The 12,172-nt window shown below is 42.0% G+C and overlaps 1 protein-coding gene across 13 annotated transcripts in view; it reads left to right on the top strand.

The window, feature by feature from the left end:
- KANK1 (KN motif and ankyrin repeat domains 1) overlaps window positions 1-8,153 on the top strand; it is a 117,668-nt gene extending 109,515 nt beyond the window's left edge. For 12 of the 13 annotated variants that reach the window (XM_090132151.1, XM_090132149.1, XM_090132152.1 and 9 more), the window contains 4 exons: window positions 1,435-1,577; window positions 2,135-2,335; window positions 4,378-4,476; window positions 5,110-8,152. In XM_090132151.1, the coding sequence (XP_089988277.1) occupies window positions 1,435-1,577; window positions 2,135-2,335; window positions 4,378-4,476; window positions 5,110-5,172 (506 nt within the window). In that variant the 3' untranslated portion in view covers window positions 5,173-8,152. Of the gene's footprint in view, window positions 1-1,434; window positions 1,578-2,134; window positions 2,336-4,377; window positions 4,477-5,109 lie in introns of all 13 variants that reach the window. The other variant, XM_090132153.1, reaches the window with a different exon arrangement.
- The last annotated feature ends 4,019 nt before the right edge of the window (window positions 8,154-12,172 follow it).

Below are 12,172 nucleotides of genomic sequence, written 5' to 3'. Positions count from 1 at the left end.
CAGACATCATCACTTGAAAAATGATTTAAGATGTTTTTCCTTCAGCTTCCAGTCTTCACCTATGTGATGTCTGAGTGGTGACCACACTCAGCTTTGCAGTCTGCACGTAGCACAGGCAGCTTCTTAGCCCAGGAGCATCCATGCACTTGGTGAGAAGAGCAGTTGAGACAGGAGGTTCCTGCATCACCAGGCAGCGCTACTCAGAAACTAAATTAGGAAAATACCCTTTCTCTTTTCATTAGCCACATAGAACAGGAGCTGAAATGTGACCTCAGGAAATACATCTCTGCTGAAGTAGTTTAGTCAGGGAAGGAGAACATAAATTTCAACAATTATTAATTACTCATGAAGTAGTATGTGTAGGAGAGTACTATGTTCTGTGGTTTGAATGGCTTCCCAAGAGAGACTTCTGAAAGGAAAGTTGTGTTACATGTTGCAAGGTAGGACAGGTGATGGTTGTGGAATATGGAAAAATTTTCTTTTCTTAGACCTATTTTCTTAGACCTGCACTTGAGTGCTTCTGCAATGTTCTCTCTCTTTTTTTTTTTTTTTAATTTTTTTTTTTTTAATACTCTTGGCAATAAATCTGAAGAATTTCCTGAAACAGGTTTTCTTGTTGAGGTGCTCTTTAGTCCTAGGTCTAGATATATAGTTTATGTGAGTCTGAGTCCTTGCTTTCCATTACACTGAAAGCCCTGCTTTCTGGTAAACTCATAAGACCTGCTGGATTTCTGCAGAATGCTAGGAACAGAGATTTGGAGGTTAGAAGTGACTGAAAAGAAGAACTCTTGTCAGCTTCTAGCACTAGTCAGATGACTATTGTATTTGTTGTATTTGCTTATATTTGTTCCCAGAGCATCTTTTTTTAGAGTCAAATACTTGGTGGAGCTGGAAGCAGCCTTTAATTGTAAGGTCTTTTCTATAGTTCCAGAACGTGTCAAAGTACACTTGCAGGTCTTTAAAATAGTACCAGTTTCAGGAAAAATGTTTGCACTGATGAGAAGTGGCTTTTCCACTGACCATGTCACTGGACTGTTTTGACTTTGCAGTGGTCTTGCCCTCAGGAGAGGAGCTTAAAGACTGTACTGATTGTGTTCCTAGGATTTGGACCCATGACCCTGAAGGCTATGTCAAATTTCAGACCACTTGTTTTTATAAAAAAACATAACTCTAAATGATGACATATAAAATATCTTTGTGTACTCCTTTGTGTCACGCACGTAGTATAAAAGGATCCTTTTCTTCCTCAGGCTCAAGAGCACCCCTGTTTATTTTTTCCTCTCCACTTTTCCTTGAATCACTTCCATTATGAGAGCAGTTGATGCCCTTTTTTTCTGTAGTAGGCTGCTCTACTAACAGTTTGCTCGGTTCATTAGCACAATTGCTGCTTTTTGGGTTCATACTTTCCAAAGGAATTATCTCATCCCTCTGCAGATGTCTGTAACGTAAACCATCAGAACAAGGCCGGCTATACCCCCATCATGCTCGCCGCTCTCGCAGCTGTGGAAGCTGAGAAGGACATGAGGATAGTGGAGGAACTGTTCAGCTGTGGGGATGTGAATGCAAAAGCCAGTCAGGTCAGCCAAGACAGTGTTCCCACTCCTATGCATTTTTTCTTTTTTTCCTTTCCTTCCACATTCCATTCCTTTCTCTATTGGTATGGTTTTTGCACTCATTTGCTCACCCTTCAAATATTCAAATGCTTACTTTTCTTATATTTGTTGATTTTGTTTTTTTTTTTTTAATTGCTTTGTACAAAATGAAGCCATGGAATGACACTTGAGCATCAATTCTGTATGTCTTCTGTAAATATATAAAGAATTATATGAAAGAGCCATTACAGATTTTTGGGAGGCATTTCCGAATTCTGCAGTATTTAGTTCCTTCCAAGGAGCTCCACAAGTCTGGAAATGAATGTGATGTTTTCATTGATTTATTAAATAGCTGTGCAAATGTTAGATATGTATAAGATGTTCAAATAGTGGCAAGCAGAGACCTGATGGTCCTGTACAAAGAAATGTTTCCCGTGCCACCCCCCAAGAGAAAGCACAGTGCCAACAACAACAGCAGAAGATGTGAATGTTTTGCCACTGATTGTCTTTGCAGTGATTTGTTTTCTTGTCATTTTTTACAGGCTGGTCAGACTGCCCTGATGCTTGCTGTGAGTCATGGGCGAATAGATATGGTTAAAGCTTTGCTGGCCTGTGGTGCAGATGTCAATATCCAGGATGATGAGGGTTCTACAGCTCTGATGTGTGCTAGCGAACACGGACATGTTGAAATAGTCAAACTTTTGCTGGCTCAGCCTGGGTGTAATGGCACCCTGGAGGACAATGTGAGTTGCCTTTCCAGATGGTGCTTCATCAGATAGTTCTCTGCTCTAGAATGCTTTTCAGATTTAGTTTTTGGACTCAGTGAAAAGCTGCTGAAGTCTACTGACAGGAATCTCTTGACTTCCAGCACCAAAGTACCAAATGTATGAATCCTGTTTTGTGATAGAAGCTGCTCTGATCATTTGCCTGGTTGTTACCTTTGCTTTTCTAACTGACCTTCCCAGCAGCTGTTTTTGCGGGTAGCTGTAGGTGTACAATGACCAGAAGAGAAACCATTTGCTAGGTAAAATATCCCTCTCGCTTCCCTTTCTTGTTTTTCAGGAGTCTTCCAATTTTCAAACAGGATTTTATCTGGCGACTTAATGGCCATGTTGCTTTGTTTTTCTGTGTCATGGCAAGTAGTTCTCACAGGATATTCACTCTGTAGGCACACCACAACTTCTGAGAGTACAGTTTGGGACTGCCACTCATTACAGTACATTATCCTGACAAGAAGTAGATATGGGATATGGCCTCAGTGCCAAGTGGCATATTTCTTGTTTGCAGATACCATTACAGCCTACACTGTTAACAGACAGAGAATTTGATGTGTGGAGTTCTCAAGGTTGAAAATGTTGGCTTAGTTGGTTTCTGTGTTCTTGTTAACATCACCACCTTTTGGGTACATTTCAGTTCTTCCTGTTGCTCTTACCCCTCAGAACACTGAAGTGGAGCTGGGATTTGGGAGGGTTTGGGTCATTACTGGTTGAAACTGTTGTAGAGAAGCAGAGACATTACTTCTTAACTGCTGCATGAGCCTCTGCAGTGTAGTTGCAGTGTGCAATAGCTGCCTGAGGGAAAAATGTAGAAAGGGGTGTACTGTAAAATGTCCTTTTTAGGACATCTAGATTAATGTAGCCTCAATGCTGTTAGTGCTGTTAATCATTTCAGTAACTAAAGCATTTGTAGGGACATGGAATTTAAATATTCCAGTAGGCAGCTTGATGCTGTTGCCTAAACACAGCTTGTCTGCCACTTACTTGCTGCATAGTGAGTTTGTGCTGAGATTTTTAGCATTCCCCTAGCTATTCTGAATGTGACTGACCCTTCTATAAGCAGTGTGGTTGATAGTGAGCTGAGCTTTATTTTACTAATGTGCACCACTCTCGTAATGGTTTACCACACCAAAATAAGTGAGCCTTGTTTTTCCTGGTGTGGGCTGTGGAGTTTTGTCTTGAATTTGTTATGCATTATGTCCTGTCTCCCAAATCTGCACAGGACAGTTAGGTTTCTTCATAATTACTCCCTGTAGTCTCAAAAGGAAACTTTCTACTTGGATGCTGTTTATCACATCCACAGCTGGAGAAATGGTTTATATCTTCCTTAAACTGGTGGTGACCTTTCTGATAACATCTACAGCAGTGGCTGGAAATGGTGCTGCACTCAGAGAGCCTACGTAAGAGGCAGCCTCTATAAGAGTACTCTGCTTTTAGCAGCTTCAAGGACTGTGGTTTCTGAAAGAAATAGTACTTCCTGAGAAACTGAGGTGACTGTTTGACCAGTAAAATTCATTTATTGTTTTTTAGGTTGCCATCATTTAAAGCCGTGCATTTGGAACTATGAATGTCAGTGTTCAAAGTGTTAATGGCAGTTAGAACATAACAGTGATTATGATAATACAACAGTTACCATATTTGATGAGCACTTACCCCTCCCTTCTCTTACTCTCCTGATACTGTAGTTTCTCTCAGACCAATCTTCGAAAATAACAATTCTTTCAGAGCACTACACATAACGTTGTGATAATGGCATGCTTATTCCTGCTCAGCAATAATCTCTTCTCCTCATTGAGAGAAATTATGGCCTCTGACAATTGGATTGTCTCATAAAACAGCAGTGCAGAGGTTTGTTGTCACTTAATTATAAGAAGTTGAGCAAGACTTAAAATTAATTCAGCTATCTGAGCAGTAGGATCTCCGCTTCTGTGTGAGCTCTAGGGCTTTTAAGAGAACAATGAGAGGACACAAGAACAAATTATCTTATTTCTTACCTTTATTTCTTTCAGGATGGCAGCACAGCACTTTCAATAGCCCTGGAAGCTGGACATAAAGATATAGCAGTTCTCCTTTATGCACACGTCAACTTTTCCAAAACCCAGTCACCGGTAAGTACACAACGCACTGAATTTTTCACATGCAGTTTACATTTTAACTTGCTGTTCTGACTGTATTAGTGAAATGCGAGCAAAAACCGAAACCCACTTAATCTGTACAGCACATGAAGTTTCAGGTTTATTCATGGGAAAATTTTATGCTGGTAAGTGAAATGTATATTTTTAAATGCAGACTAACTCCATTAGCCTGATTCCTGGCCAATTATACCACCTTCTGCCTTGTTACCAGCAGTAAAAGCAGCTCACCACTGGGTCTCAGAAATCTGGCTAGCATGCAGAGGTGCTTTTGCATCGTTGTAATACTAATTATTGACCTGGTCATGAAAACAAAGCTGTTTCTGGAGTTAGAATTGTCCTTGATATTCTGGTGGATGCCCACTTGTTCTTAGAGGCCTGACTCAATCTCTTGATCAACTATTGCTAAACGTTTCACTGTCTAAACAACTTTCACTCCTGGTTAATTGGTTGTATGATAGCTAGTACTGTTCTTCCAAAAATGGGGAGAGAAAGAAAAGATTAATTGTGCAGTGGAAGGGAAGCAATCAAACAGAGAGCTTTGTGAGTGCTGTGTTTGGCTGGCTAAAATATTTTCCTTGTGATTAATTGTTCTTTCCTTTTTCTTAGGGCACTCCTAGACTTAGCAGAAAGACATCTCCCGGTCCTACCCACAGAGCTACATTTGAGTAGTGCTGCATGAATACTTATAAAAATTGTAATGCCATCTTCAAGCTGCTAAATTTTACTGTTTTACTGGGACAGATACTGAATGTAATTGTCTTGTGCCTGAACTCACCAGCAAAGTGAAAGCAGAGACCTAGTGCTAAGGATAAAAAACCCTTAAACTTGAAGCAAGCGTATAGTTAGGTAGTACTCAGCTGAGAGCCTTAGCCAGAACTATTCTTTTTGCTCACTTACTCATCTTTCCATACACTGGCATTAATGCTGTTTTTCTTTTAGATTGTCTTTCCCTATGTTATGTGCTGCCTAAGAGGTCTAAAGCTATCCTTGCAGGGGGTCCCGGTGGCTTGTTTTAAATCGTTCTAAAACATTTATGTTTACTGTGCCTAAACGTTATCACAGTAACCTTCTCATGAATTTCATTCCAACACAGTTTTGATGTTTTTAATTATTCTGAAATTGAGAAGTTGCAGTTGCTTATATAGTGAGCTCCATGAAACTTGAGCTGGTGGGTGACTGGATTAGATGCTGGGGATAGATCCTCTCGTGAGTTCAGAAGTTCACTAAGTAACTTGTTGCTAATTGGGGATAATATATAACTTTTATATGAAAGATAATAATGTCTATAAAATTAACTCGCACAGTATTTTCAACATTTTATATTCCTTAGTAATTAAAAACTACATGAAGAATTACATGTCACGATACCATATTTTTATTAACTGTGTCAGTGTATAAGCTCCATTCATGTTTATTGGAGAGTAAAATTAGAGGTACCAGCTGTATATTCCCCATGAGTGGAAATGAGTGTAGTTCTCGGTGCATATTTATGGAATGCTACTACCTTGTCACATTCACTTTAGTCATGTGTATTTAAATGTTTGAAGTGCCTTAGACTCTTGCCATATTTTCAAAATAAAATTTCATTATGCTGTTTTATTTCTCTCCTGTTTTACATATGATTTGTCATCATCCAGAAATGCTGCAGATTATACATGCAGCAGCAAAACAGGATGGATTGGTAAATCAAGGCAGGGAGGACTGGATAGTTTCAACCCTTGGGGGTTGCTGATGCAGACACCATCAGTGCCCATGTTGGCAGAGTGAAAAGCTTTGCCTAATACACCTGCCTTCACTAGTCTTGTGCCTGCTGTGAAGGCTGGATGGACAGCCTCTTTAATGTCCAGGTGAAGCATTGTGGGGAGGCAATAAAGAACAGTGCTCAGGTGGTTTAACATAGTTCTTGTAAAGCAGTTACCAACTGAATAAAACCTTTGGGTTTTATCTTCCAAGAGTTTATGTCTCAACATAATAGTCCCAAAGAAGCTCCCCCATTTCAACATCAGTCAGTTTGTGCTATTGCACCTTCTGTATGTTGTACTTCTCATTCCACTTAGCATCCAATTCTGTGTGGATTCTTAGCTATCTTACCTATCTGCTAGTTATAGAGGTATGACACCAGTTGGCCAAATTGTTGTGAAATCAAGATGTTCTCTCTGACACCAGACTGACAGCAAGCAGCAGCAGCAGTTAAATAAGTAAGTAAATAAAACAGTAAAAAATGCTCCATGCTTTGCCAGCTGCACTCAATTGGAGATGGTTGGTGCCTGATGTCATGTGTGCCCGAGCTGGGCTGTGCCCCACATGTGCACCTGCCACTGGTGGCACAAAGCAGCACCCACTGTCACCATGGCTGGGGCCTCAGACCAGCTGCCTCACATCCTTAATGCAGTAGTGTCTCTGCCTGAGCATCGGACACATGGAGTGCATGACACCAGCATGGGCTTCCTTACAAATTTCACACTCATGTTGGCACTGGGAGAGCTTCTGGTTCAACAGAATTAGTGGAAGTTTGATCCCTTCCACAACCCTCTCTTGTTAGAGCATGATAAAGCGAGTGCTTTATCCCCTTGGATATGTCCATTTGTCCCCTTGGACATTGCCATTTCCCCTCCCAAATACACCAGGCATTGGTGGTGGTGAGGTGAAGGAGAATGATCATTGAGGGCAGGTGCTGCTGTCTCAGACCAGGTTGGGTCAATGAGGCACAAGCTGTTGGTTTTAGAACTGTTGCTGTGCCACTTCTTGCCACTATTTGGACAACAGGCTGGAGAGCACACTGGAGTCAAGATAGTTTGATTTGTCCTTAGGATTTTAAGATGAATGCTATGATGCTGTTAAACAGATCAACCTGATGAAATGGAAAAAAAGGATGACTGCTTCAATCTGTCTCCAGAACATGTTCTAATTAATGTATTTCTGATTTCACAGAAAATCCAGGCTATTTATTTATATGTTTGCCTGAATCTAATGGATTAAATTCCATCCAGTGGAGAGACATTGTGTCAACAAGACAGAATCTGGACCAGGGACAGGTTCCTACTTTCTGTTTTACCAAGAGTATAACTTTTATTTAGTGCTGACCAGAAGCCATTTAGTTGTGCTTCCTTAAGGAAATTGGTAATCATACCCTTAATTCTGGCTTTTAGCTCATGACAGCAGCTTTAAAGCCTGTTGATCACTCCAAAATCTGACTTTCTCAAAGTGTTTGTTGAGGCATCTGACATCCTCTTGGGTACTGTCTGTTTTGCTGTTGCAGATACCTTTCACAGCAGCGTGTCCACCAGGTTTTTGTCACCAAAACAGTTTTTCAAACATTATTTTCTGTGCTGCACTGCTACCATGGATCATACATGCCTTTTCCTATGTAATGTAGCTTGAGGTCGAAGAAAGATTTGAAGCATGTGTGAATTTAGGTTTCAGAGTAGAGGACTCTAACTGCTAAAATCTGAACCGGTGTACGTTCCCATCTCTCCCACCACAATTTAGTAGGAGTCTTGGGCAAGCAGCTATCCTAGAAGGGTTTAAAATAATTGGTTCAGTGAGTTTGGTGTCAAATGAGAGAGACAGACACACCAAACCTACCTTTATCATCTTTTTTTTTCCCTGAAGGAGTGCAGAAAGTGAACATGCCACTCTCCTTTTTTTTTTTTTTTTTTTTTTTTTTTTTTTTTTAGGGAAATGTAGAGAACTGGAATGTCAGAAACAAGTGTGTTAGGGGATATAGTTGTTCAACATGATTGTATTGCTTTCTGATGGCACTGGCTGGCAGAAGTGTCAGGAGCAATCTGACTCTTCCAACTGCATGCAATAGGAGGACTACACAAATCAGGCTTATTGGGTTAATTTAGCTATTCCCCCTTCATAAGCAATAGGGTTGGCCTTCATTGGCCAACTAGAGTTTAAAAACCTTTAAGGGAAGCTCTGGATTTTGCTTTTCCATGCAAAGTCCAGTTTCTTCCCAAAGGCTCACTGTCCTGGACTAAGATGTAAAGCAGACTGCTCCCAGTTTTATTTGTATGTTGAAGTGGACCATTGTGCCATGTCACCTCAGGAAGAATGTGAAAAATAACCGTAGCTTTGGATGTTTTTATGGATTCAGGTGAAAAGGACAGAGTAAGGAGAGTGCACAAACCTCAAGGAGAATCAGGTAGGGGTTAGGAAAGGGTTCTTCACCAGAGGATGGTGGGCACGGAACAGGCTGCCCAGGGCAGTGTGCACAGCCCCAAGTGATGGAGTTCATGGAGTGTCTGAACACCACTCAGGGTCTGAAATTTGGACTGTCCTGTGTGGAGAAAGGATTTGGACTTGATGATGCTTGTGGGTGCCTTCCAACTCAGGATATTCAGTGAGTCAGTGCATGTTATTTCTGGTCAGTGCATGTTATCTCAGGTCTCTGTTATCTCATTTGGGGAGATGTAGTATGTTCAGAAGCATAAGCAGTTAAAAAGAAGAAAAAAATACTATTTAAAAAAAAAACAAACATTATATAATAATTACTTCTTCTATCATTTGTTCTCTTTGATGGCCATCTTGTCCCCAGGAGGTTGACACCTGAAGTACCTGACGCTGTGAATGTCAATGTTTTCCCCAGTAAATAGTGGGGAGGTTCCCAAAAACATTTGTATCCTCCTGTGCCCTGTGCCAGCCGAGTTGAATTCCACCTTCTAGTGCTGGATAGCGTTTATCACAGGTGCTGGGATTAGGGGGTTTACCATGCATACCAGCTTTGAATTTAACTCCCCCCACACACACTCCCAGGCATTTGTTTTCCAGTTGAGATGAGATGATGATTGACTCTCGGTATATCAAAGCGTGATATTGTCTTCACCTTTGAACTCCAAGCCTCAGTGAATACATAAAATCCCTGACACTTTTTCAAGGCTGTAAAGGACTTTACTGTCCTATTCCAGTTAGACTGTTACACATGAAGTGAAGCTCAGTGCTGCATACAATCGCCCTAAGAAATAAGAAGTGAGATTTTTTGGTTATTTGTACCAATCTTTACGTGATGGCAATTGATCTAAATGCATTTTTGCAAGGCACGCTTTCAGAGTTATTCTAGAAATAGACTTCTGTCTGCTTCTCCTGGTATCTCATGCTTTTGGCTGAGAAGCTGGGCTGCTCTGAGGCCAGTTCAGCCTGGTGTGAGTAATACAAGCCTTGGCATCAGTCCCTAACATAGGCCTGGCTCAGTTTGCTAGGATGGAAGCAACCCAAAGGCTACAGACATCTTTGTGCCTTTGAACAGCAGCAGCAGAACTGGCTGTGAGCAGCTCTCTGCTGGGCTCTGTCTGCATGCAGGCTTTATCCTTTCCTCCGTTCCAGACCCACTGATAGAAAGATTAACCACAAACCCTTCCCAACGAAAAGGAGAAGTGTCCAAACTGGGTCTGCATCCCTGGGATGCAGGTGAAGTGTGGGCACTTGGTCTGTCCTTGAGCAGGGAGCAGAGGCAGGAGACCAGGCAGGAGTGCCAGAGAACATGCAAGGAGAATTTGGGGCTAAGCATTTGGGGAGGTGACAATAATGAGATTAGAGGAAAGGGACTCTGAGATTTGGATTTCTTTCATACTCCAGTTGGGAATTGCAGAACTGTTTGACCTCCTGAAGGTCTGGTGTAATGCAGAGTGAAGTTAATGAAAAGGTCCCTACTGACTCCTGCTGAGTTTGGCAGCTGTGATTCTGCACGTCTGTTCTGAACCCCAGTGCCTGGTCAGAGTTCAGCTACCAATTGCTGTCCATTTCTGCCAGTTGCTCCACAGTTCACTTGGATAACATCACTCAGCAGATCAGTACTTTTCTGCTTCTCTGTAAGTACTTGTGGGCAGGAATGTGCTCTTACTGGCTGCAGAACAGTGACTGTTTGGGAACCTCTGTAAAAGGTATTTTGCAGAAAACACTACAACTACTTTTTTGCAGAGATGTCTGTAGCAACTTCTTAGAAGTGTGTGTGGAGCAACACATCTGTTTCGTGCCAGGTTTTTAGGCAGTGGAGCAATACACCAGATTCAGTGATGGTGGAAACAGTTCTGCCTTGCAAGCAATGTATGCATATATCGATCAGTGCATTGGATAGTTCTTTGTTAGGAGTGATTAATGAATTCAGTGCCTCAAGAGCTCTGTTGGAAGTGTTCCGCCATGATATGCATCTCCATCTTCCACATTAGAAGAAAAAGATAAGCCTGTTTCCGCACACACCCATTCCATGCAGGTCCCTGGCAGACTCTCATGAATAAGATGTTCATCAGGAAGAATGGGAGCTTCCAGACAGCACCTGTTGGCACCTTTGCGGGGTCAGTGTGGCACAGGGAAGCATTATCATCCTGTGCCATTTTATCCACCCGCTCCTTCACCCTTTGCTGCAGCCCAGATGAGTGATATACCTTCCCTTGGCCAATTCTCCCTGGACACCATTTTCATGCATGTTTTGTTTGGTTAACCAACACAGCCAGCACCAGCAAAGACAAACTGCCTTTTAAATAATTCTTGCTATATAAAACTGCCCTTCAGAGACCTCTGCAGTAGAGATCTGTAAATAAAAGCACTATTATACTCTTAAGCAGAGTATTATTAAACACCTTCAGACATGAAGAGCAGAAGTCAATCGCCATGTCTTTCAGACACATCTACAAGCCACCTGTTGTGTGTGGTGAACAAGCTGTGATGTATCTGTGTTGCTGTTGGGCATTTCTGGGCCCAGGGAGCCACGTTTTTTTGGTCCCAAGGTGTGTTGGACTTGCAGAACAGCCACTCACAGCCCTGTGGCATTGCAAAGGGCATTGCAAAGGTTAGCAGGCACTTGATGGACCAGAAAATGGCTTCCTCACACAGCACAGTCATTCCTGCAAGTTTGTCTTGAGAATTTTCCAGTTTGACTATACGTATTGCTCGTGGTGGCTTAACCTGCAGGAGGTTTAGCAGCAGGAGGAGCAAGAAACCCGTTCATGTCTTCTGTGGTGGATGCAGATTTGGGAGGGGTGTAAGCAGAGCAGCTGCATGAAGAGGTTGAGAGTGATTAGAAACACAGACTGATAAAAGACATGAGATTTGGAAATGAGAATTAGGAAAATCAGACTGAAACAACTGAGGGAAAATAATGCAAGTTTGTGGGAGTGGCAGAAGACTGGAAACCTGTAATGTGGGGAGAAACCTTGTCTGAAAGTGAGCTAAGGAAGAGCTGGTAGTGATGAGAGTAGAAATGGCCCATGTGTGTTTCTGCACCTGGCCATCAGCAAGATATTCAAAAGGAGACTGATGTTTTGCTGAGCGGGGCTTCCTATCTATTAGGGATGTAACACACCACCAGAATGTGTCTGCTGAAATAATGTGCAGTACAGGTAACTTCCAAAGGAGCAGTAAGGCAAGAGATACAACCAAAGGTGAGGAAGTTCTTCAGGTTAGCTCTGTAAAAAGGAGGGCTTATCTATTGAGATGGGTGAATTTGTAAAGGAGTATTAGCTTGCCGCCATCTCTAGCTGTTGTAAGATGATTGCACATTCTGGCCTTCACATGACAACTTGTCTTTTGTCAGAAGTGGGTCAAGAACTGCAGACTGAGCAGACACATGTATACATGAGAGGTATGTCTGCATACCTCTAAACACGTCCAGCCAGGAGGAGCACTGCTCTGAGGGAAGGACCTCTGCAGATGGCAGCAGGCTGGGATC

This window comes from Phasianus colchicus, chromosome Z (genome assembly GCF_987193195.1).
Source record: "Phasianus colchicus chromosome Z, bPhaCol1.hap1.1, whole genome shotgun sequence".
NCBI lineage: Eukaryota > Metazoa > Chordata > Aves > Galliformes > Phasianidae > Phasianus > Phasianus colchicus.
This window is presented reverse-complemented; position numbering and strand designations above follow the sequence as displayed.